The 21186-nt window shown below is 39.9% G+C and overlaps 1 protein-coding gene across 1 annotated transcript in view; it reads right to left on the reverse strand.

The window, feature by feature from the left end:
- The window catches only part of KPNA1 (karyopherin subunit alpha 1), a 78635-nt gene extending 58290 nt beyond the window's left edge, over positions 1-20345 (reverse strand). Inside the window, exons 1-2 of the mRNA XM_080654947.1 lie at positions 20130-20345; positions 10-143 (exon numbers count right to left, since the gene is read on the reverse strand). Coding sequence (XP_080511073.1) covers positions 10-138 — 129 coding nt within the window. The 5' untranslated portion in view covers positions 139-143; positions 20130-20345. The remainder of the gene's footprint in view (positions 1-9; positions 144-20129) is intronic.
- Between the last annotated feature and the right edge of the window lie 841 nt (positions 20346-21186).

Here is a 21186-nt window from a genome sequence, read left to right on the forward strand (position 1 = left end):
AGGACTTACCTGCTCTTCTCTTTTCTGCTTACGAAGCTGCAGTCCTTCTTCTTCCCTCCTCCTGCGCATCTCATCAGGATTCAGGGACTTATTTTTGTAACTTTTCAGGCGAAAGTTCTCTTTTCCTGGGGTAGTCATGATTTCTACAAAAATGAGAGGAAAGGAACAGATGAGCTTAGCTTACTGTAAAGACCTCTGCCCAGGTTCACCCCATAAGGATACCAGAAATATAACACCTTTATTAAAGTACTAGAGACCCAGTGCATGAAATTCGTGCATTCAAGGGGAAGGAGGGTCCCTCCGCCCGGCCTGTACCCTCTCGCAGCCCGGGAGCCCTCAGGGGATGTCTGCCAACTTAGGCCCACTCCCTGCCACTGCCGCTGCACTCACCAGCTGTAAGCCCGGCTTCCTGCTGAGTGGTGCGCCCCCTGTGGGAGTGCACTGACCACCACGGGGCAGCTCCTGCATTGAGCATCTTCCCCTGGTGGTCAGTGCATATCATAGTGACGAGTAGTTCCGCCGTTCAGTTGATTTGCATATTAGCCTTTTATTATATAGGACTAGAGGCCCAGTGCAAGAAATTTGTGGGGTCCCTAGGCCTGGCTGGCAATCAGGGCTGATCGGGGCCAGGCCAATTGGGGCCCAAAGGCCCCAGCGAAGTCGGGAGAGAAGGTGACAGTCACTGGGTCAGGCATGGAAGGAACAGACATCAGATGCCACGCGATACCCCGCCTCCCCCCGCTCCTCCTTCCCTCGCTGTCACGCCACCACCATGGCGGGAGGGTGGCAGGCCGATTGGGGCCTGCCAGCTGGGAGGAGGGACAGGGCACAAAAGGTTGGCCACCAGCCCTCAGCTCCCCTGGGAAAGGGGCTGCATCTACCGCCACCCACACCCGGTTCCCCGTCCCAGCCGGCCGGGGGGAAGGAGCACAGGAGGTTGGTCGGCAGGGGGAGGCTGGCTATAGGAGTACACTGACCATCAGGGGGCAGCTTCTGCATTGAGCATCTGCCCCCTGGTGGTCAGTGTGTGTCATAGTGTCTGGTCATTCCGGTCGTAATGGTCGCTTAGGCTTTTATAGATATACTAGAGGCCCGTTGCAGGAAGATTACTGCAAGAACAGGGCTTCCGGCGGGCTTCCCTCCCGCCACCACCATCCCTCCCGCCCCCCGTGCTTTCCCTTACCCTCCCGCCACCTCTGCCCCCCACTCCGCGGTTTCCCTGGTTTCCCTCCCATCGTTGCTGCTGCCCCGTGCTTTCCCCTCCCACTGCCACCCTGCACTTTTCCTCCCCCCGCTGCCGCCCCCCCAGCCCCAGCACTTTCCCTCCCACAGCCACCGCCCCCCAGTGCTTTCCCTCCCGCAGCCAGCTCTGCCTCACTTTCCACTTTCCCTCCCTCTTCCTTCTATGCTGTCTTCAGTCTTCACCCCGTCTGCATATGCAAATTAACCGCCATCTTTGTTGGGTTAATTTGCATACTCACTCTGATTGGCTGGTGGGTGTAGCGGAGTGATGGTTAATTTGCATGTTTCTCTTTTATTAGTGTAGATAGATACAATTCAATGGTTTTTAGCATATTCACAGCTATATGCAACCACTGCCACAGTTAATCTTTAATTTTCATCACCTCAAAAGAAACCTGGTACCATTAGTTATCATTTCTATTCTAGACATCTCATATGAATCATATGTGTAATCTTTTATGGCTGGCTTATTTCACTGAGCATATTTTCAAGGTTCATCCATATTGCAGCATATATCAGTACTTTATTTCTTTTTGTGGCTAAGTTATATCACACTGTATGGATATACCCCATTATATTTATCTTGTTCTACTTTTTGACTATTATGAATAATATTTCTATATTTATTTGTGGACAAGTTTTGGCATAGACATGTTTTCATCCCTCTTAGGTATATACCTAAAAATGGAATTGCTGGGTCATATGGTAACTCTGTTTAATCATTTGAGGAACTGCCTAACTAGTTTTCCAAAGTGGCTGTACCATTTTACATTCCCACCAGCAGTATATAAGGGTTGACCATTTCTCCACATCCTGGCTATCACCTGCTATCAACTTTTTTCTCTTAACTCCCAGTGGGCTAGATGTCATTTCACATGTTTATTTACCAATTGTATATCCTCCATTTTAAAATTCTTTGCCCATTTTAAAATTGGGTTGTCTTTTTATCAGAGTTGTAAAAGTTATATATATATTCTAAATAGAAGTCCTTTATTAGATATTATTTTAAAATATTTTCTTCCATTCTATCAGTTGTCTTTTCACTTTCTTGATGGTGTCCTTTGAAGCACAAAAGTTCTTAATTTTGATAAAGTGTAAATTAATCTATTTTTTCTTTTGTTGGTCATACTTTTAGTATCATAATTAGGGATTCTTAACCCTAAGTTTCCTTCTAAGAGTTTTAAAGTTTTAGCTTACATTTAGGTCTGTCATCCATTTTGAGTTAATTTTTGTGTATGGTATAAGGTAAGGACCCAAACTCATTCTTTTGCGTATGGCTACCCAGATGTTCTAGCATCATTTGCTGAAAAGACTATTCTCTATTGAATAGTCTTGGCACACTTGTTGAAAATCAGTTGACCACAGATACATGGTTTTATTTCTCAACTCTTAATTCTATTCTATTTACCTGTATGTGTATTCTTGTGCCAATATCAGTCTTAACATTTTTGTAATAAATTTTTAAATCATAAAGTGTAAGTCCTCTTATTTTGTTCTTTTCAAGATTGTGTTGGCTTTTCTGGATAACTTACAATTCCACATGAATTTTCGAAACCATTTGTCAATTTCTACAAAGAAATCAGCTAGGATTCTGACATGGCCTGCATTGAATCTGTAAATCAATTTGGCGAGTATTGTCACTTCAACAATGTTAAATCTACCAATCCACGAATATGGGATGTTTTCTATTTACTTAGATCATCTTTAACTTCTTTCAACAATGTGTTGTAGTTTTCAGAGTGTTTCACACTTCTCATTAAAATTTATTCCTAGGAATTTTAATCATTTTGATGCTATTGTAAATGGAACTGTTCTCTTAATTTTCACTTTTGAATTGTTCATAACAAGAAATACAATTGATTTTTGTATATTGATTTTGTGTCCTGCAACCTTGTGCAACTTGCTAATTAGTTCTAATAATTTTTAATAGATTCCTTAGGATTTTCCACATACAAGCTCATGTCATTTACCAGAGATCATTTTGCTTCTTCCCAATTTTTATACCTTTTCTTTCTTTTTCTTGCTTAATTACCAGGTTTAGAATTTCCAACACAATGTCAAATAGAAGTGGAGACAGCGACAATCTTGTCTTAAGCCTAATCTTAGGAGTATCAACGTCTTTCACCATTAAGTATGATGTTACCTTTGGATTTTTCATAGATGTCCTTTATTATGATGAGAAAGCTCCCTTCTATTCCTAGTTTTTGAGATTTTGTCATTTCTGCATCTATTGCAATGATAATGTGGCTTTTGTTTTTTATTTTACTGATATATTACATTAAGTGATTTGTAAACTTTACACCAACCTTGCATCTTCTGGGATAAATATCACTTCTTCATGATGTATAAATCTTTTCATATGCTGTTTAATTCAGTTTGCATTTTATGTTCCTATTGGTTTGCAGGTTTTTTTGTGTGACATCTTTGCTATTAGGGTAATACTAGCTTCATAAGTTGGGAAGTGTTCTCTCTCAATTTTTTGGCAAGAGTTTGTAAAGAAATAGTATTCTTCTTAAATGTTTGGTAGAATTCAGCAGCAAAATCACATGGACCTGGGCATCTCTTTGCAGGTAATTTTATGATTAATTCAATCTCTTTATCTGTTATAGGTCCATTCAGATTGTCTATTTCCCAAGTCAATTTCTGTACTTTTTATCTTTATAAAAAATTGTCTTTTTTATCTAAATTATGTAATTCATTGGTATACATTTGTTCAAAATATTCCTTTGTAATCCTTTAAACTTTTGTAAGGTCAGTATTAATGTTTTCTTTCATTTCTGATTCTAGTAATGAGTCATCTTTCTTTTTTTCTGTCAATTTAGCTTTAAAATTTTCTTTTCAAAGTACCAGTTTTTGGTTTCCTTAATTTTCTCTATTGCTTTTAATTTTCTCTAGCTCATTAATTTCTACACCACTCTTAATTATATCCTTCCTTCTGCTTTAGATTTACTTTGCTCTACCTTTTCTAATGACTTAAGGTGGAAGGTTAGGTTATTAATTCAAGATCTTTATTTTAATTTTTATTGATTTTAGAAATAGAGACAGAGAAAGGGAGAGAAGGAGAAAAAGAAACATTGATGTGATCAGTTGCCTCCCGTACACGCCCCCCTGACCAGGGATTGAACCACAACCTAGGTATATGCCCTGACCAGAAATCCAACCCATGACCTCTTGATGTATGGATGATGCTCCGATTATGCCACAATAGCCAGGGAGTTTCTTCTTTCTTAATACAGGCATTTATTGCTAGAAGTCTCTCTCTAAGCACTGCTTTAGCTGTATCCCATAATTTTCTAACATGGTAACTTCATTTTCATTTATCTCAAAGTATTTTCTGATTTTACCTTTTTATATCTCTGATCCACTGTTTATTCAGAAGTATTTTCTTTAATTCTCACATACTTGTGATTTCCCCAAATCTCTTCTTGATTTCTAATTTCTTTACATTGTAATCAGAGGACATCCTTTGTATTATTTTAATCTTTTAAAATGTATTAGGGTTTGTTTTGCAGCCTAGCATATGGTCTATTGTGGAAAATGTCCCATGTGCACTTAACAATATACAGGGTGGGCAAAACTAGGTTTACAGTTGTGAGTACATGAAACTGAGTTTATTCTTGTATTATTTATTAATGATTGTATTCTTTATTTGTATTACAACTGTAAACCTACTTTTGCCCACCACTGTATAGTTTGCTGTTGCTGGATAATCTATAGATATCTGCTGAATCTAGTTGGTTTATACTGTTTTTTCTTAGTTGTTTGTCCATTTTTGAAAGTGGAGCACTGAAGTCTCCCAACCATTATTATTGTTTTTTTTTCTACAACGATTATTGTTGAATTATCTATTTCTCCCTTCAGTTGCCAGTTTTTGCTTCATGTATTTTGTGCTGTTATTAAGTACATATACTATATAACAGTTTTATCCTTCTAGTGGGTTGACCCATTCATTTTTATAAAATGTCCCTCTTTATCTCTAGTAACATTTTAAGTTATTTTTTCCGATATTAGCATAGCCATTCAAGCTTTCTTGTGTTTGTTGTTTGCATGATAGTGTTCGATCCTTACACTTTAAATCTATTTTTATCTTTAAACTTAAAATCTTTCTTATAGACAGCATTTGCTGTACCCAATCTAACATCTGCCTTTTTTATTAGACTGTCTAATCAACTCATATTTTTTATTATTGACAGTTGGGTTTAACAGCTTTTTCATTTTTTGTTTTCATGTGTTTCTTTGTTTTCATTCCTTTAGTGCCCTTTCACTGCTTTCTTTTTAATTTAGTGAATATTTTCAAATGAAGCACTTAAATTTCTTTAGTGACTTTTCCACTATATTTTTTGTTTTTTCCCCTAGTGGTTTCTCTAGGGCAGTGATTTTCAACCAGTGTGCCACAAGAATTTTTAAAACATGCAATACCCTGTTTAGTCAAGGACACTGACCTATTTTTTTTTAAAATAAATCTTTATTGTTCAGATTATTACAATTGTTCCTCTTTTTCCCCCCATAGCTCCCCTTCACCCGGTTCCCACCCCACCCTCTGCACTTTACCCCCCACACACTGTCCTCATCCATAGGTGTACGATTTTTGTCCAGTCTCTTCCCGCACCCCCACACCCCTTTCCCCCCAAGAATTGTCAGTCCACTCTCTTTCTATGCCCCTGATTCCATTATATTCACCAGTTTATTCTGTTCATCAGATTTTTTATTCACTTGATTTTTAGATTCACTTGTTGATAGATATGTATTTGTCGTTCATAATTTTTATCTTTACCTTTTTCTTCTTCTTCCTCTTCTTAAAGAATACCTTTCAGCATTTCATATAATACTGGTTTGCTGTGAAGCTCTTTATCTGACCTTCGATCCTAATTGATAGCTTTGCTGGGTACAGTAATCTTGGTTATAGGTTCTTGCTATTCATCACTTTGAATATTTCTTGCCACTCCCGTCTGACCTGCATAGTTTCTGTTGACAAATCAGCTGACAATCGTATGAGTGCCCTTGAGTTTTTGCCCGCTGCCAGACAGTTTCTCCCTGTATGAGTCTGGGTCCCCAGAGTCTGGCCCGGAACTGGAGTTCAGAGCAGTCGGGAGCTTTTATCTCCCTCCCGATTGAGAAAGCCAGCTGAGAACTTAGTTGCCAGCCCTCTCTGCGCGCGCCTCCGTACCTCTGCCTTCCACAGCTCCTGTGAGTCTCAGTGTGCTTTTCTCTTTCCTTCTAGTTGTAGAATTTCCACTCAGCCAGCCTTCCTGTGGTTCTGGATTATGTCTGTTTTGTCTTTTAGTTGTAGTTTTGAAATTGTTGTGCGAGGCAGCAGTTTAGGTGTTTACCTATGCCGCCATCTTGGTTTCTCTCTTGACACTGACCTCTTTTCCCTTAGATTGTCAAAAAATTACAACAGCCAATACAACAATAGCTGTTCAGTGTGAATGAATCAAAATTATACCTATTTTTTGTAGGTTGGTAAAAAATATATTTTTTGGTGTGCCACAGAATTTTAGTAATTGGTTTTATGTATGCCATGAGATAAAAAGGTTGAAAATCGCCGAAACCGGTTTGGCTCAGTGGATAGAGCGTCGGCCTGCGGACTGAAGGGTCCCAGGTTCGATTCCGGTCAAGGGCATGTACCTTGGTTGCGGGCACATCCCCAGTGGGGGGTGTGCAGGAGGCAGCTGATCAATGTTTCTCTCTCATTGATGTTTCTAACTCTCTATCCCTCTCCCTTCCTCTCTGTAAAATATCAATAAAATATATTTTAAAAAAAAAAAAGGTTGAAAATCACTGCTCTAGGGCTTACCATATACACTTTAACTTATTAGAATCAGCTTCAGCTGTATATTACCTTAATGCCAGTGAAATATAGAAATATTATGATATATAACTGTATCCCCTTTTGGTATTGCTATGATACATATTACACTTGTTACAAACCCAATAACAATTTTAATTATTATCATCTATAGTCATGTCCTTAGCTTAACATAGCTCTACTCTCATTCACCTCCTCTGTGCTATTATTTGCAGATACATTACAAATACATTACTATATATTATAGGCCCAAGGATACATTATTACTTCACAAAATTTCTTTTTAAATATTTTTTAAAAGGAGTAAAAATATGTGGTTACCCTCTCTTTTAAAATTGCATACAGTAATTACCTTTACTAATGCTTCTTGTTCATGTGAATTCGAATTACCATCTAGGGTCATTTGCTTTCTGCCTAAAGAGCTTCCTTAATCATTCTTGCAAGGCCGGTCTGCTGGTAACATTGTTTTTTTAATCTGGGAAAGTCTTTACTTCACCTTCATTTTCAAAAGATAGTTTTGATGATATATAAAATTTTTGGTTGACAGCATTTGTCTTTGAGTACTTCAAATACAGTTTGTACAACATAATGACATTTCAGTCAACAAAAGACTACATATATAACAAGTTGTCCCATAAAATTATAATGGAGCTGAAAAATTCCTATCACCTAGTAACATCATAGCTGTCATGACATCATAGAGGAACACATTATTCACGTGTTTGTGGCAATGCTGGTCTAAACAAACCTACTGGTCTTACAATTATATAAAAGCACATACAATTAAGTATAATACATAATGCTTGATAATAAAAAATGACTATTACTGGTTTATGCATTTGCCATACTATACTTTTTATGTTAGTATACACTTTCTACATATAAAAAAAAAGTTTGCTCTAAAACAGTATCTATTACATTGGCAGTGGCTTCATACATCTCGTACTTAGCACATCTGAGTTGCATCACTTTCTCTAGTAATCTAATTTTGTATTGTTTATATATGCTATACAGGCTTATAGCCTTTTAGCAATAGGCTATAACATACAGCCTAAGTGTGTTGTAAGCTGTCCCATCTAGGTTTGTGTAAGTACACTCTATGTTTCAGACAACAAAATCTCCGAATGATGCATTTCTCAGAACTTATCCATTGAGCAGCACATGGCTGTATTATTCCACTGTCTTCCCTGGCTTCCATTGTTTCCGCTAAGAAATCAGCTGTTATTCTTATCAGGGTTTCCTTGTAAGTAACTACAGTTGGTCCTCGGGTTCCATCGGAGATCTGTTCCTACAGTGCAATGTAATGTGATTTTCGCCATAAGTCAGAACCCACCTACAGAAGCACTTACATCACTCACATGGAGCACATACACAGCAGTAATGAAGTGAAACGGTAAAAAAAAATTTTAAAGAAAAATAACAATTCCTGACCTTTATTTGTGGTAAATACAGTAAATAATAAAAAACATAAAGCACAGCCCTGACCGGTTTGGCTCGGTGGATAGAGCGTCGGCCTGCGGACTGAAGGGTCCCAGGTTCGATTCCAGTCAAGGGCATGTACCTTGGTTGCGGGCACATTCCCAGTAGGGAGTGTGCAGGAGGCAGCTGATCAATGTTTCTCTCTCATTGATGTTTCTAACTCTCTATCCCTCTCCCTTCCTCTCTGTAAAAAATCAATAAAATATATTTTAAAAAAAAACAAAACATAAAGCACATATGTACACACGTCGAAATGATGAAACTTTTTTTTTTAAAAAAAATAAATGGGATATGGTGACGTAACCACGAAACAATGTACATCAAATCCGAGGTAACCGGAGGACTGCCTATAGTTTTTTTTCTCTTGTTGCTTTGAAGATTTTTCCCCTTTTTTTTGACTTTCAACATTTTTACACTGATGTGTCTGACCATCTGTGGACTTTCTTGCATTAATCCTATCTGAAATTCACTGGGTTCCCTGAAAGTCCAGGTCAGTGTTTTTTCAATAAATTTGAGTTTTTGTCATTATGTATTTGTAGACTTTTCTGCTCTTTTCTCTTCCCTCTTCTTCTGGTACTTTCATTATGTGTATTGTAGTGTACTTAATGGTGACACTCATTTCTCTGAGGCTCTTTTCAATTTTCTTCATTTCCCCCCCATCTCCCTTTCATGAATCTCTATCAATGTATTGGCAAGTTCATGAATCTTTCTTCTACCAGTTCAAATCTACTATTCAGTCCCTTTAACTTTTCATTGGTTATGTTACTTTTCAACTGCAGAATTTCCATTTGATTCTTCTTTGGAATTTCTGTATCTTTACTAATAATTTATTTTATGTTTGTTGTCATCATACCTTTATTTATTTAATCAAGGTTTTCTTTGATCCTTTGAACATATTTATAATGGCTACTTCAAAAGTCTATTTTTGTTCAATCCAACATCTGGTCACTCTCACAGGCAGTTTCTGTTGTCTGTTTTTTCCAGTGTATTAACTATACTTTCCTGGTTATTTTGGTCTGTTTACTTGTTTGATTTGCACTGTCATAACTTTTTATTGGAAACTCAGTATGTTATATAATGTTTTGTGGCAACTCTGGTTACTGGTGCCACAGACACAGGTTTCTTTGCTTATTTGTTTAGAAATTTGCTGTATTATTTTAAAGAAGTCTATTTTCTCACCCCCACACCCGTCCCTGCAGTATTAAGCCTCTGATGTTGATCCTTAGGAAGGACAGCCTAAATATGCCCATAATCACCTTGCCAAGACAGTAGTTTGGTAGAGCTCTCTTTTCCTGATAACTCCCATCTGTTAACCACCACTAATCATTGCCAGCTGATTGCTCTGTTATTTTCAACAATGGTCTCAGGCATAAATTGCTCTACAAAGAAATCTGATAAAATTCATGCTCCTTTAAGGGAATAGTTTCAGGGGTCAGTTTTTGAAGTTTGCTTTGACCCCTGGAAGACTACCTCCAGCTATCTCTTACCCTAGTTCTCTCCAGCAAACTAGCTAGCCTGCAATTTAGCCTGTATCTTCTTGAGTCTACAAATCTAACTGCCCCTGCCTTTTACCACAACCCCCGCTGTTTTTGAAAGTACCCTTAAGTTTGAATGTCTCCAGCTCTATTGAAAATGAAGTCAGTTCCTTGAGGAGATTAGAGCTATCTGTTTGAGGACCTGCTTCTTTCCATCCCCAGACCCCCAAGTAAAATCTCTGATCAGGGCTCTCAAGCTGTGGGTGTGGACAACAGTATACTTCACTGAGTGACACCCCTTTTAGGACCTGCATATTTAGTGGGAGATACCTTCTCTCTCCTGACATGGAACCACCACCTTTTACAACAGGAAAAAGGTAATCTATTTCCTAATACTCCCAGTGGCTCTGTGCCCAAGGTAAAACCTCTCTTCCACAAATGGGATCTAGACAGAAGATAGTCTCCTATCTCTCTGCCTCATTCGCCCAGGACTTACCCTCAGCAGCAGGCAGCTGGGGCAGGATGAGAAATCCTTATGTCCTGCTCTCCCCAGGAAGAAAACCTTCCTTCCAACTGGAAGCTCTTCATTTACTGTATGCCCTAGGATCATTTCCAGAGGCTTTAAATTATTGTGTTTTAGTTATTTCCCCCAGTTTTACTATGGAGGTGATCTGCAGCACTCCTTACGCTGTCAGGTTAGAAGTCACAAGAAGAGTTATTAAGATGATTTTCATGCAAGCCTGGGTTGAGAATAACTGACTTACAATGTGCTGTGTTACATCATCTAATTTACCTGAATCTCTTAATAAACCTATAAGGCAAGAATTACTATTCTTATCCTTTATAGTTAAGGTTTCAGGAGGCTTACAAAGGTTGTGACTAGGCCAGGGTTACAGACTTAATAGAAGGTAAAGCAAGGATATGATTTTAGGTCCCCTAATTAGAAACCGGGTGGCTCTACTGTAATGAACTTAATTGTGTCCTCCCCTCCAATTCACATATTGAAACCTTAACTCCCAATGTGACTATATTAGCTATAGGGCCTTTAAGGAGGTAATTAAAGTTAAATGAGGTCATGAGGGTAAGGCCCTAATCCAACAGGACTGGTGTCTTTATAAAGAGGAAGAGACATTGGACTTTTTCTCTTAGCATGTGCAGAGAGAAAAGACCATGTGAGGGCACAGGGAGAAGATGGTCACCCACAAGTCAGGGAAAGAGGCCTTACCAAAAACCAACCCTGTTGGCACCTTGATTTTGGACTTCTGGCATCCAGAACTGAGAGAAAATGAATTTTTTGTTGTTTAAGCCACACAGACTGTGGTACTTTTAAATGGCATCCCAAGCCGACTAACACTTTAAGTATTTTGTCGGATTGGATTTCATTAGTACCAGCAATTTATGAGATCTCCAATTATGTCACAGTATTGTTTTGAGATACCTCTTTTTCAATAAAAATAAAAATTTACATTTAAGTACCACTTATCCATAAATTTTTAAAACCTGAAATGTGTGCAGAATTATATCAAATGCCTTTTTGCCAGTTATTAAAATGATCATTTATTTCCTTTGACCTATAAATATCATGAGCTAGTAATAGATTTCTTAATATTGAATGACTCTTGATTCTTGTACTTAACACACTCTGTCATGGTATCATGCTTCTGAGATGTCTGTTAATGTTTTCTTAAAACATTTCTACACCAGTATCCATAAATGAGATTGACTGATTATTTTTAAAATTCCCTTCTCTCCCCTCCTCTTTGGGGGGACACATATTATATTTGACACATTGAGAGCTTTTCAAAAAAATGTGTGTATGATTCCAATTATATGACACTATGGAAGAGGCAAAACTATGGAGACAGTTAAAAGATCAATTCTTTGCCATAGATTTGAGGGGTGGAAGAATAAATAGCAAAGCACAGAGGATTTTTATGGCAGTCAAACTACTCTGTATATTATAATGACTGATATATGTCACTATACATTTGTCACAACCCTTAGAATATACAACACCAAGAATAAACCCTAATATAAACTATGAACTTTGGGTAAGAATACTGTGTCATTGTTGATTCAATTACAACAAATGTACCACTCTGATACAAATGATGGTGGTGGGAGAAATTGTGCTGGGGGTACGGAATAGATGAGAACTCTGAACATTACATTCAATTTTACTGTGAACCTAAAACTCTTCTGAAAAATAAAATCTGTATTTAAAATATAATAATGAGCCCTAACCGGTTTGGCTCAGTGGATAGAGCATTGGCCTGTGGACGGAAGGGTCCCAGGTTCAATTCCGGTCAAGGGCATGTATCTTGGCTGCGGGCACATCCCCAGTAGGGGGTGTGCAGGAGGCAGCTGAATGATGTTTCTTTCTCGTCGATGTTTCTATCCCTCTCCCTTCCTCTCTGTAAAAAATCAATAAAGTATATTTAAAAACATAAAATAAAATATAAGAATGAACTCCAGGAAATTTAATATATAGGTAGAAATTAAATTTTCAATAGAAGGGACGATAATAGTGAGGAAATCCCTCAGGAAACAGAACAAAACAAAAAAAACTAAGAGGTAGAAAATAAGAAGAAAAAGAAAATTAGAAACAACCTAAGAATCCCAACACCCAAATATACAAATTCTAATGGAGAAAACAAAATATCGACGAGGAAGAGGTTATCAAAGAAGCAATCCATCAAATTTAGAATAGCCATTCAATAAAAGACAACAGGGAACAAATTAACAGAAAGATGACAGGCTTAGAGAAAATATTTTCCAAGCCTCAAATCAACAGTCCATTCCAATCTAACCTCACAAGGAACTTCTTTCTACCAATAAAAAACAAAGACAGGAAACCCAAAGAAAAGATAAAGGACAAAATAGACACTTGTCAAAAGGGAAAACTTGAATGGATCCAAAAGATGCTCAAATTCATTAGAAGTCAGATAATGTAAATTGAAACAATGAGATACCACTTTGTTTACTTGTTTTGCATTGTCAAAAATTACAAAGTTGGATGAAACCAAGTACTGGCAAAGTTGTGAGCAAACAAGAACCCTCCTGCACTGCTAGTAGACACATAAACTAGCTCTATTCTACGATCTAGGAATCCTACTCTTGGGTATAGTATAATCCCAAAGAACTTCTCACACAGGTCCCTAAGAATGACAAGTAAGCATGTATTTACCAGAGAATTTCTGATGCCAGAAAGGCACCTCAGATTTCAATCAATCATTAAGGAATAAAAAAGTAAAATGTGGCCAAAACCGGTTTGGCTCAGTGGATAGAGCGTCAGCCTGCGGACTGAAAGGTCCCAGGTTCGATTCCGGTCAAGGGCATGTAACTTGGTTGCGGGCACATCCCCAGTGGGAGGTGTGCAAGAGGCAGCTGATCGATGTTTCTCTCTCATCGATGTTTCTGACTATCTATCCTTCTTCCTTCCTCTCTGTAAAAAATCAATAGAATATATATTAAAAAAAAAAAAAAAGTAAAATGTGGTAGATGTATACTATGAAATTCTACATTATACACAACTATATGTACATACAACAAAACAGAAAAGTCTGCAAAACAATGCTGTTAAAAAAAGTAACAAACAGGAAAAGTTATATAACACAATACAATTAACCTTTGAACAACACAGGTATGAAATGCATGGGTCCACTTACCAGGCGTCCTCAAACTACAGCCCGCGGGCCACATGCAGCCCGCCGGCCGCTGCTGCCTGTCCTGCTTAGCAGCCAACTCGTCCCGGGCCCGCAGTGCGCACAGGAATTTGTTCATAGTTTTTTTTTAAACTATAGTCCGGCCCTCCAACGGTCTGAGGGACAGTGACCTGGCCCCCTATTTAAAAAGTTTGAGGACCCCTGAACCAATATTTTTCCCCAAAAAATACCAGTACTGTTTTTGATCTGTGGTTGGGAGTTTGCAGATGCAGAGGGACAACTGTATGCACTGATCTATGACACTTTATACAGGGGACTTGAGCATCTGTGGATTCTACTATCCACAGGGAAAGGGGGAGGTCCTAGAATCAATCCCCCAAGGATACCAAGGGATAACTAAGTCTTGGGGAGGCAAAGTTACACTTGGATTTTGTACTGCATGGCGTAGGTACTCCAACCCAAGCTGCACAAGGGTCAACTGTACAGTCATGTACCACCTAACAACGGGGACACATTCTGAGAATGTGATGTTTAGCGATTCATCTTGTGCAAACATCATGGAGTGCACTTAGACAAACCCACAAGGTATAGCCTACTGCATATGCTATACTTCTTTATGACTAGCAGTGCAGTAGGTTTACACCAGCATTACCACAAACTGGGCTAAGATGTCATGGTGTCACTAGAGGACAGGAATTTTTCAGTTCCATTATTTTATGGGACCACTGTAGTATATGTGATCTGTCGTTAACTGAAATGTCATTAAGTGGCATATTAGTGTACATAAACTAAATACACACACACACCCTCTAAATAATATACAATAATTCATATATAGTCCAGGAATTATCAACCACAGTGGAGTGGGTGCTTGCTGAAAAGGGTAATGAAAATAGGGCTCAAGCCCTGACCGGTTTGGCTCAGTGGATGGAGCGTCGGCCTGCGGACTCAGGGGTCCCAGGTTCGATTCTGGTCGGGGGCATGTGCCTTGTTTGCAGGCACATCCCTACTGGATGTGCAGGAGGCAGCTGATCGATGTTTCTCTTTCATCGATGTTTCTGACTCTCTATCCCTCTCCCTTCCTCTCTGTGGAAAATCAATAAAATATATTAAAAAAAAAAAAAAGAAAATAGGGCTCAAAAATGTAAAATAAAAATTTAAAGAAGCTTGTATGGCCTGTTGATAGATATCAAGAACTGAGATGCCGAAACCGGTTTGGCTCAGTGGATAGAGCGTCGGCCTGCGGACTGAAGGGTCCCGGGTTCGATTCTGGTCAGGGGCATGTACCTTGGTTGCGGGCACATCCCCAGTGGGAGGTGTGTAGGAGACAGCTGATCGATGCTTCTCTCTCATCAATGTTTCTAGCTCTCTATCCCTCTCCCTTCCTCTCTGTAAAATATCAATAAAATATATTAAAAAAAAAAAAGAACTGAGATTAATTGTAAAACTTATTTTGCCAAAAGTCAACTATAACAGAAAATTTCTCAGAACAGACATGAATTCCCAGCTTGTAAGGCTCCCTAGAATGCCCTTAAATGAAAAAAGGCCCACATCTAGACATATCATTATGGAATTCAGGGGTTAAAAATAATATCCTAGCCCTAACCAGTTTGGCTCAGTGGATAGAGCATCGGCTTGAAAGGTCGCAGGTTCGAGTCCGGTCAAGGGCATGTACCTGGGTTGCGGGCACATCCCCAGTGGGAGGTGTGCAGGAGGCAGCTGATGGATGTTTCTCTCTCATCAATGTTTCTGACTCTCTATCCCTCTCCCTTCCTCTCTATAAAAAACCAATAAAATATATTTAAAAAATAATAATAATATCCTAAAAGCTTCTAGAGACTGGAGGAATGTCATATAAAAAAGAAGAATCAGAATAGCTTTGGACTTCAACTGCAACACTAGAATGTATAAAACAATAGAGCTCTTACAAAATTTCTAAGCCTAAAATTTTATACCCAAATTACTGATAAAATGCTTTGATAGGATAATGATTTTTTTCAATCATGCAAGCTCTCAGAAAGTTTTTACTTTACTTCCCAGGTATTCTTTCTCAGGAAGCTAAGAAAATATAGAAATAAAGAAGAGGGTCAAAGAGAATTTTAAGGATGACATAAAGATAAATTCCAGGATAACAACTAGGAAGTAGGCTAGAAAGTAGCCATCCAGGCTGCATTGAAAGGATAGAACCGTGGTCGGCAAACTGCAGCTCACGAGCCACATGCGGCTCTTTGGCCCCTTGAGTGTGGCTCTTCCACAAAATACCATGGCCTGGGCGAGTCTATTTTGAAGAAGTGGCATTAGAATAAGTTTAAGTTTAAAAAATTTGGCTCTCAAAAGAAATTTCAACCGTTGTACTGTTGATATTTGGCTCTGTTGACTAATGAGTTTGCCGACCACTGCAGAGGATTACAGGACAACTGTCTCAGGAAATGAAGGGGTGGATAATAACTCCTAGAAAAAACAAAAATTGATTAAATGAATAAATGACATAATACACTACATGATTCAGCTCTGAATATTGAAAATTGTAATACTGTAAACACACTGAACATTTACTTAATATCTGTGGTAATTATATTGGGAAGATGGGAGAGGCAGTGTGGAGATATGGAAAAAAGTTAATAAATAATGTCCAAAACTGCTATATCGAGAAATAGCAATAGAACCAAGTTATTTATAAATATGAAAGAGGAAACAGCTAAAAGAAAGAAAATGTTAGCCTTTAATGTGCAGAAGCTGGGGAAAGGGACAGTTGTTTTCAGATATTACTCTAAGTTAATAACAATAAAGCAGGGAACAGGAACAGCTTTCACCTTTTAGTAAATTAAATCTTCACAACATTACTTCAAGATGCTAAACAAACTATGTCTAGTTTGTTCTGATGGAGACACTGAACTGCAAACCAAAACAAAATCAAGCTTTAATGATTGGTGTGAACATAGTCCAAATAACCCTGCGTTTGAATCCACGCTCCACCACTTACTCTGTGAAGTAGGACAAGTTACCTAAATACCCTATACAGATAACCACCTCTTCAAAGTGGTTTTGCAAGGATAATTAAGTCAGAGCACCTGATGTAGTGCTTGACCCATCAATAGATGCTAAAACTTTCTGCTTGTCTCTCTGTTCCCTAGCTACAAACCCACATTTTGACCCCAAACTGCTTTGCAGGTCACAGAGTATAGAGACTCATGGACAACTCAGCACATATCCCTCCTCACACTGGAAAAATCAATGATGATGAGTAAGCAGACTTATCTTTGTATATGAAGGGCAGTATTCTTCTTGTTATGTTGGGGAGATTATCCCCATTATCCACATTCTGGATTATTGCCTGCTTTCAAGAACTGTCCCAATTCTACTACACTAGGTCAGAACCATTTTATCACTTAGATCTGTTTTTGTTGAGTTGGAAAATCTTTAAACAAAACAAAACAAAATACTGTACTGTTTCATCTGTCTTCATCCCTGCTCTTTCCCTGCAGGGCCTCAAAATTTCCTAGTGTAGGCCCTATCTGACCCCTTTTTGGCCTGGGGCTACCTCCTGCTTACAGCAAGCAAGAATAGAGTGAAATCAACCCCAATCAGCTAATTAAATTGTTTACCATTTCCAATGTTTTCTCCATTATGGCTGAATTCATAGTAACTGGTAAGGTACAGAGATCTTAAAACAAAGAGAGTAATAGAGAATTATCTTTATCAGTAGGTTCAATCATCTTTATTTGCATGGCCAAAGTCTTAATTTTATGTTCTACAAAATATTCATACATACTTCTAAAATAAATCTGACATTTATAAAAACACAAACATCAGAAAGTATCAAGACTTTATCATCAACTCAACAAACACTATGCTAAAACACTGTAAATTAAAAGATATAATCTCTACTTTCAAATGAAAGGGGAAGACACAAAACAAAATCGAGAGCAACAAGGAAGAAAGAAAATAGTCCAGGAGTCAATTGAGAGCAATTCCAGACTATCTTGTATAATTTATAACATAGTTGAAACGAAGGAAAATTAGTCCTATTCTAAGCCTCCTGACAGCCAAAGTGCAAAGTGAAACAGGATGGCTTACAAAACACAAATGATCTAATAAAAGCAGTTCTTTAAAAAAAGGGGGGGGGGGCGCGGAGGAGGGCAAAAATAGAGAAGAAAAAGGCCTATCACTGTGTGTTTTTTTAATTTTCTCTAAGGTCGCTACTTTATAAAAATTGATAAATAAATTAGAAATAATGTCTTGGATAGCAATGAAGATTTCTTTCATGTTGCTTTTTCTTATGTACCAATTCTGGATAAACGTCTAGGTGCATAATATTAAACCATAGTTCTGTGAAGAAACTTATCTACAGACCTAAACTAACATAATGCAAGTATATTGACTTCAGGTGAGGCATTTATTTCTATCATTTAGCTTATTCTAAGTTTTTATAAACATGTGTTTTGTTTCCCTACTAGACTGTAAACTCAAGGATTATATTGTTTGATTCTATTTGAACTTTCTTTGCTATTTGTAGAATACTTTACAGTTTCTGCTCAATTACGACAGATAAAATGTCATGTAGTATTTATGTTCAATATTTGTTAGTCTTCCCCAATACACTATGAATTCCATGAGGACAGAAACAGTGTCCTAATCATGTCTATATCCCCAGCCTTGGGGCACATGAGCACTCCATAAGTATTCATTGAATGAATGGATCGAAGAAAACCCAACCAGTAAGTATGAAAAAATAATAATTCATAAAATAGCAGTAACTTTGGGTTCTAAAGCTGGGTCCAACAGGAGCTGGATGACCTTACCTAAGTTACTTAACTTCCCTGACCTTCAAAACTGTCATCTGTAGAATAGGAAAAATTACTATATACTTCAGTTACTGTAAGCATTAAGTGTTTTAATATACATAAAGTATTTAGCACAATATCTTAAAAGGACTTCAATAACCATTAATTCCTTTACTTTCGCTCATGTCCTCAATCTTAAATAGGTAATCTTCCTATGTAATAAAAGGCTAATATGCAAATTGACCAACCGGTGGACCCATGTCGCTATGAAGCCTACTGCCCACCAGGGGGGCAGATGTTCAAGGCAGGAGCTGCCCCCTGGTGGTCAGTGGGCCCCTGGTGAGCACAGCAGCAGTCTCCATGGCAGCACTAAGGATGTCTGACTGCCAGCTTAGGTCCGCTCCCCACAGGAAGCGGGCCTAAGCTGTCAGTCAGACATCCCCTGAGGGCTCCTGGACTGCAGGAGGGCACAGGATAGGCTAAGGTACCCCCTCTAATTACACATAACACAGTCCCTTCTAAGAATACTTATTACAGTAAAAACACCACCACTTTCACTTCCCTTTGAAAAGTTAAAATTTCATCTCTTCAATTTTTAAAATGGAGGGGGGACAACTTGTGAATTATTTTCAAAATACCATAAATGCAAGAACAAGTTAAAGAAAAAACAATGTAGAGAATGATACTTGAAGCAACAAGAGGGAAAAAAATCACTCATCTACTGCTAAGAAATAGGGATTTTGAAGAAACTGTTTTACTGAAGGAATAAAGGATTGAAAAAGTTAGTAATATTATATAATAGTATGTTTTAGAAAAATGCTTCAAAATTGTTTATTCTGAATTTAAACCTTAATAATCGATTATTGTGAAATCTTCCACTGAAAAGTGGAACATTAAATACTTCCATTCAAACCTAAAACATTCCTTCAGGACGACTCCCCTGACTCCAGTCATCCTTCAGTTTCCTCCTCCCATTTTGGGCGTAATACTTCGCTGTTTCCCTCGAATCACCACTTACATACACACTGTGTGCAGACGAAGTTCTGTCATTCCTATAATTACCACACCCCTGTCAGCCGCTTCAGGCCCATGCTGTTATGACATCGGTAAACTGCGGTCGTCCGTCTCCACCCAAGTACTCCACCCCCCGGCACCTCCCTCCAAACCACCGGCTCCCGCTCGGGCAGTAACTTCGGAATCCCGGACCGTGCCTTCCCGCCTAGCTTCGGCTGTGGCAGGCCCCCATCCTCGTCGCTCCTCCCAGCCACTGTCACAACGCTCCGCGCAGTCCACCCCCGCCCGTTCGCGCCGGGCCGCGGCGAAGCCTGCGCTCGTCTCCTCTCCGCCCGGCTGCCTCGGCGCCCCGCAGTCCACGGCGCCGCTTCGAGCCCCGCCGCGGCCCCGCCCCGCCTCAACCGGCGTCCCCTATGGCGATCACAGCATGCTCCCCACCCCCACCCTCCCCTCCACCGGTCGCGCGGCCGTTAGGACAGCCGGGCCCGTGACGCACACACGCGGAGCGAGCGCCTGGGCCCAGGAAACCGAGCTCGAGCACGGCCGGCGCCCGCCCTCGCCCTCGCCCTCGCCCCGGGACCTCTCCAGGGTCCCGCAGAACAGCCGGATCCGCCGGCGGGAGGGGGAGGGGCCGGGACCACGGGGGCACCCCCGCACTCACCAGGCTAACGGCAACCAATCCCGGTGCCACTGTTGGGGTGAGCCGCTTGCTCCCTCGCCGGCCCGCCGTACCTAGTGCGCACACAGCTTCAAAGAGTCGACTCGCACCTCCGCGGTGCTCACCAGGCCTCGCTCTCCGCCGCCGCGCACCAGCAGCGAGACCCAGCTCAGCCGGCGTTCACAGTGCGTCTGCGCGTGGGGGCCGGCCCTCGCGCCTGCGCACGCCCCTCCGCTTCCCTGCTACAAAGGCTGCCGGGAGTTGTAGTCTTCCAACGACCTTTTGCTGGAAGCCCTTGCTGTTAATCCCAACCAGTGGAAGAATCCCTAGGTTGGGAAGTCTCGCTGAGAAAGTTCGCATCAATGGCAAAAGTCAAAGAGTCATGGTGGAGTGACGATGAAAGGATACTCTTAGGTTGAACTGAAAGGTTAAGTTTACAACCCCGTCTTCCAAACTTTTCCAGGTGGATCGATCCTCGCTCACCTCTGTCGGTTTCTAATCTCCAACACCTTTGGTACCAAATACACGTTTATTGAGTGAAGGGTGGGGTGAATGAAGGCTGAAGGAGTAGAACAAAAGTGTTAAGTCAGTGCCTCATGTCTAAGGCATTCACATGCAGCACCTTTGAGAAAGATTTTGGTTATTCCTTTTTTAAAATTCTCCCCCATCCCCTTTGCCTGATTAGGTATGAGGAGTATCTATACTAATAAAAGGGCTAATTAGACTGGACATCTTCCGGACATCCTTCTGGACAAAGCCACGGTGGCAGGGGCCGAGACAGAGGCAGTTAGGGGAGGGCAGGCAGGCAGGTTAGCAGTTAGAAGCCAGCGGGATTGGGCCTAAACTGGCAGTCGGACAGCCCCCGAGGGGGTCCCGGATTGGAGAGGATGCAGGCCGGGCTGAGGGACCGCCCCCCCCATGCACGAATTTTGTGCACTGGGCCTCTAGTAAAAAATAATAACTCGATGAAACACAAATACTTGCTTTACTCTCAATCAGTGCCCACAAAAGAAAATTTGGGGCAAATAACTGTTACTATTAAATTTGGTGGGATTTTTTA

The sequence above is a fragment of the Plecotus auritus genome, assembly GCF_963455305.1.
Source record: "Plecotus auritus genome assembly, chromosome: 2".
Taxonomy (NCBI): Eukaryota; Metazoa; Chordata; class Mammalia; order Chiroptera; family Vespertilionidae; genus Plecotus; species Plecotus auritus.